Here is a 5,536-nt window from a genome sequence, read left to right on the forward strand (position 1 = left end):
GTCTTGTTTTGTGATGATCAGCCCTTGGAGGTTGTAAATCAGGTGCTTGTTTCAGACATCTTGCAAGGCTGAACCGTCAACCCTGACAAGTCCAGCAAATTACAGTAGCAAATATATCCAAACACACTCCATTGGTATCTCACCAGTTTTGTCAAGACTGGCAGAGAGCAAGTGGGGATTATGAGCAAGGGGACAAACAACGGATTAACTACCAACTGCGGTTACTCCATCACTGCAAAACGCCAGATAAATACCAAGACAAGAACATGTTGTCCTACTATCCGCCTAGAGATTCCTTCTTTATCTTTCCATCTCAAGTTTATCATCCCGTGATGCATCAAGATGTGCACGTGAACCTCTCCAGCAATGGCCTATCCAGGCTTCTAGCTGTTTGTATTTGTGCTCTGTGGCTCAAATTTATCCCTAGAGCCAAAGCGATCGATGGATCTTGGTTCACGTGTCTCCAGCAATGCTGAATTAGTGAATTTTCTAGTGGGTTTGGAATCATGCTTACTTGGTCCATCTTTTGTTTGTTGTTGTTAATGACAACACTTGTCCATATTCATTTGCAGTGAACATCCATTTTTACTGTTCTTATTATATTCTCAGCCATGCCTATTGCATATGCATGAGCTGCAGCACTGGACGTACTGTAGTACAGAGTCTGAAAATACAGTAGTATCTAACAGAGGACATGTCTGCTGAAACAATGACTAGGAAAAGGAGAATATTTCAGCAAGCATTCCAAACAACAAAAGAGCAGAATACCCCCCTGCAAACAACAGGATTCGTCGAAGGACGCAGAGAGAACGAACAGACTACTTCTCTTCCAAGTTATTTATACTTATATGCCATGTTTAATAATGCTAAACTTGTCTCAAATGATAGGGCGCCCAATGAATGGCCTGCATGCTGTTTTCAAATGTTTTTGGGCAGATGCCAATTAGTAAATTCAGTATGACCTCATTAGTAATCTCTACAACTCTCACCCCTGCTGCCACAGAAATATATCAAATTTTTACATATCCTAGTTGGATTTAATGAGAACACTTGTCCGACTGAATTGATGAATTTGGATCCATGCTTACTTGGTCCATCATTTTGCTTGTTTTGGGTGACTTGTCCGACTCAGGAACCTCCATTTACACACTCCTTGTTATCTTCTCAGCTATGCTTACTACCCGCGTAATGTAGCATACTGAAACTACAGTTTATACCAGAGCACATGTCTGCTGAAATGAATTTGTAGGAACAATGGCTAAATAAGAAATGCTACCCATCAGCTATTTGCATACCAATGGAGAAAAATACTTCAATTTCAGCAAACCTTTGGACCAGAAGACACTAACTGACAGGTAAACCCAAAGAGCACCCATATAAATGTCTTAACAAACGAAATGACAGCACTATGAATGTAACAGCAGACTAAGTAACACACTGCAAAAAGCCTAACTCAAATAAATGCTCAAATTTAGCAAACACTATGATCAATCATGAACGGCTCAAAATCATACTGGTGCCTCAGCTCAAAGCTTCTGCTGGGTGAGATCCCTCTCTTTTCAGTTTTATTTGTTGGATTTCTCTAAGTGCCTTCACTGGATGGCAGGGCACCTAATGGCCAGCATGATGTTTTCAAATGTTTTCGGGCAGATGCCAATTGTACGAAACTAAGTTTCAGAAAGACAAAAAATCAGTATGATCCCATTAGTAATCAAGGCCACTTTAGTAATCTACGGAGATCTATGACTATCAAGTTACTCTTCCTACTGCCAAAGAAATATGAGTGAACAACAATTCTGTTTCAGGAATCAGGACGTGTGCGCATTAGTTTTCAGAATGTTGTCAGCCCGCCATGCATGCCACTCATGAATTAGCTACATGTATGCTGTTCCCAACATGCCTCATTTTGTTTTAACTATAAATAGACAGATGATGGTGCCACTAAAATCTTTCTTCATCTTTCCCAATCAATTTTAGCATCCCGTGATGCTTCAAGATGAGCACGTGGATCTCCAACAATGGCTTGTCCATTTGTTCCCAGCTGTCTGTGCTTTGTGGGTTAAATTTATCCCTACAGCCAAAGTTATCTATCTATAGATGCATGAGACAAGTGTTCAATGGGCTGGCAATGCTGGATCTGCAGTGAATATGGATTCAAGATTAGTCAGCCCATCTCTTGGCTGTTGTTATAATGAACACTCTGCTACCCAGACACCTCCATTTTTACTGTTATTATTTTATCTCATCAGTTATATATGCCTATGCATGAACCATAGTAGATGGTACTGAAACCCAGTACACATGTATGCAGAAATGAAAATTGCTCAAACAATGGCTGAATGAAAGAAGAAATGCTACTCATCAGCTACGGAAGGAAAACATTTGGGCAAGCTTTTGAGCAGAATATTATCCTCTTGAATTTCCAAACAAGAGGTTTCAGTACCGCACCATGACTCTAATTGCATGAAACAGAACACACTGACAGACAGACAGTAAAAATTAAAGACAAGAGCACGAGAACACATATAAAGGTACCTATAGATGCAACAAAACAAGTTGAATGGGCTGGCAATACTGAATTCACAGTAAATTTGGATTCAAGCTTAGCCAGTTCACCATAAATCTGTATCTTATTAGCTATGCCTATGCAGGATCTGAAAACCAGAACACATGTCTGCAGAAGTGAAAATTGCTGAAACAATGGCTAAAATAAGAAATGCTACTCATCACCCATTTGCATACCAAAGGAAAGCATTTCAACTTCAGCAAGCTTTCGAGCAGAATATTATCCTCTTGCATTTCCAACCAAAAGGGTTTCAGTACCACACCATGACACTACTTACATAAAACAGAGCACACTGACTGACAGGTAAAACTAAACAAGAGCACCCATATAAAGGTCTTCTTCACACTCTAGCAGGGCCTTAACGAATGAAATCGGCAAACAAAGCATGAGATAGGAATATAACAGTAGACGGACTGACTATGTAACACGCTGCAAAAAGCCTCACCCAAATGCTCAAGTTAAGCAAGCGCTCCGACCAATCATGAATGGATCAAAATCATGCTGCTGCCTCATCGCTCAAGGCCTCTGCTGCTGCAGCTGCTGTTGCCTCCTCCGGTGCCTCGGCTTCGAGGACCCGCGCCTGGTAGGAGGAAATGGCACTGCCCTCGCCCGCTGCGGCCGCCGCGAAGAAGGATCGCTTCCCCACCAGATCGGCTGCCCGCTTCGCGCACCCGGAGTCGCGGGGAGTCTCGTCGGAAGGCGGCATGGTCCTGATCCTCGGGAGCAGTTCAGCAACCTTGTCGAGTGATTCAGGAGAGAGATCATCGTCGACAGGCTCAGTGGGCATCGCCTTGGTCTCCTCCTTCTGGCCTGCGCCCCCTGTCGACCCCGGGAGAGACTCCTTGCGGCGCCTGTCTTGTGTTGCAGCTCCGAGGGAGGCGCCGGGCATGAGGCTGTAGCGGCTGGGGACGACCCTGACCTTGGAGCTCCCTGCCGGCCTCCTGCAGGTGGACGTGTTGCCGGTGTGGTTCATCGCAGCTTTGGGCGTGAGCTCGTCGGCCACCACCTTGGCGGCCCCGAACGCAGCGACGCCTCCCCTGGCGCTGTTCGTGGCCCTGGCAATGGACTGCCTCCTCGCCCTGGGGCTCATGCTGGAGCTCCTCGCTTTGGCCCTGCTCGCCGCGGTTCCCTGCTTGCTGCTGTCCAGCGGCTGCCTGGCGTTGCTCGACGGCCAGAGCTTGGCGGGGACCGCGGGCTGCTGCCTGGAAGCCAGCCCTTCTTCGCGGATGGCGTTCAGCTTGCTGGGGAACGGCTTGGCGCGTGCCGCGGCCGCCGCGGCGGGCTTGGTGCCGCTGACGCCGTGCTGGATCTCCAAGGGCCCGAGGCTGACGCCCCTGCGGCGCTGCACGGGCGGCTCCTTGATCGGCCTCAGGATGCGGCTGGCCGCGGCGCCCTGCTGCGGCTGCGGCTGCGGCTGCTGGCGTGCCGCGGGTGCCTTGGTGGGGTTCGCGGCGGCGATGTCGAGCGGGCCGATGCTGAGTCCCCTGCCGCCCCGCGACGCCGGGAACTGCTGCTTGGCGGCGGGCTTGGGCTTCTGCGCGGCAGACGGGGGCTGCTGCTTCTCCGGGAGGAGGAGCAGGTTGTCGGGGTCCGCGGCGGCGGCGGGGAGGTCGTCGTCGAGGGGGGCGAGGCCGAGCGCCCTCCCCCGCGGCCGCGTCCCGGTGGGCTGGGCGTTGGCGTCGTGGCCCCTGGAGACGCGGAGGTGGTGGAGGCGCGAGGAGAGGCGCAGGATCTCGGCCTCGATGCGCGCGATCTCGGCGTCGGCGTCGTCGGTCTCAGCGGGGCGGCGGTTCTCCTTCTCGCCCCTGCGCACGGGCGTGGCGTGCGCGTGCCAGGCGTTGGAGGAGGCGGAGTTGGAGGAGTCGAAGGCGGCGTTGTTCCACACGTGCACCAGCGGGATCAGCGGGTCCTCCTCCATCATCGCCCCCGCCGCCGGAGACGCCGTCTTCTGCTGCGGCGGCGGCAGAATCCGAGAGATCAGAGGCGACGCCGCGAGCGAGCGATTAGCAGACCGAGATTGGGGAGGGATCGGCGGGTACCTGGACGGATTGATTGATGGAGGCGAGCGGATGGATTCCTGCGTGATTAGGGGCGCGGTTTGGTGGGCGGATCGGAGGATTATGAGGGGATTTGTTTCGCTTCTGCTGGTTTGAAATGGGGGTGGGGAGGGGGAAACGGGTGCGGGTGCGGGTGCGGCGCGTGCGCGGAGGGGAAGAGGAGGCGAGGGTTTAAGAGGCAGGCCCGATTCGACCGTTGGGGCGAGGGAGCGGAAGGGGGGAGCGCAACAAAAGAGAGAGTAGTAGTCGACGTTCACTAGACGTTGAGTAGGTCCACCAAACTACGCTCCCTCTCCTTTTCGCCCAGTGACATGCCTTCATCATTCGCCCCATTCACATGACATGATGCGGAGAAAAGACCGCTTTTCGTCTACACAGATATTACTTTTCACATACGTGATAGGAAAAAAAACTACTACTCCATGTTCACGGAGTATTTTCCTTTAGGATCACGGAGTATTTGTTTACAGATGGAGTACGTAAAAACAAATCCAACAATGAATACAGGTGAGCAGTAAAATAGGGACGTATAGTTTCTTTCTTGCACCCGAAGAAAGAAGGCGATCTCGCAAGCAGCCGCCGTTAGGAGAGCTCTTCCGCCGACGACCTTGGTCGCCGGTGGTGAGGGGGATCGTCGGATTCACACGTGTGGATCGCTTTTAGGCTCTCGTAGTCTAGGTTTTTAGGTTGTTGATCGTCTTGACTTCGGCGGCGGTGATGACGATGGCGGCGCTGAATAAAGATTATTCAGACCCTTCCCGATGAGGCGATCAGTCCTATTGTTGGGCATGGATTTTAAAACCAGTCCGTTCAAGTAAGGATGGCGTGCCTGTGGAGACATCATAGGGCTTTGCCGTTGTAATGGTGTGTGCTCCAGCGCCAATGCGGAGATTGGGAGGTAGTCCAGAAGCGG

The 5,536-nt window shown here is 50.9% G+C and overlaps 1 protein-coding gene across 2 annotated transcripts; it reads right to left on the reverse strand.

Annotated features, from left to right (window-relative positions):
- Positions 1-2,771: 2,771 nt before the first annotated feature.
- On the reverse strand, positions 2,772-4,775 carry LOC109779674 (uncharacterized). 2 transcript variants are annotated; one of them, XM_020338325.3, is made up of 2 exons: positions 4,606-4,775; positions 2,772-4,514 (listed from the first exon to the last, which is right to left on the reverse strand). In XM_020338325.3, exon 2 carries the CDS (start codon positions 4,485-4,487, stop codon positions 3,063-3,065), a length of 1,425 nt encoding a protein of 474 aa, XP_020193914.1. In that variant the 5' UTR covers positions 4,488-4,514; positions 4,606-4,775; the 3' UTR covers positions 2,772-3,062. The 2 variants fall into 2 exon arrangements, with proteins under 2 accessions (XP_020193914.1, XP_020193915.1); XM_020338326.4 differs by having other exon boundaries at positions 2,772-4,517; positions 4,606-4,760.
- Positions 4,776-5,536: the final 761 nt, after the last annotated feature.

The sequence above is a fragment of the Aegilops tauschii genome, chromosome 7, assembly GCF_002575655.3.
Source record: "Aegilops tauschii subsp. strangulata cultivar AL8/78 chromosome 7, Aet v6.0, whole genome shotgun sequence".
In the NCBI taxonomy this organism is placed as follows: domain Eukaryota; kingdom Viridiplantae; phylum Streptophyta; class Magnoliopsida; order Poales; family Poaceae; genus Aegilops; species Aegilops tauschii.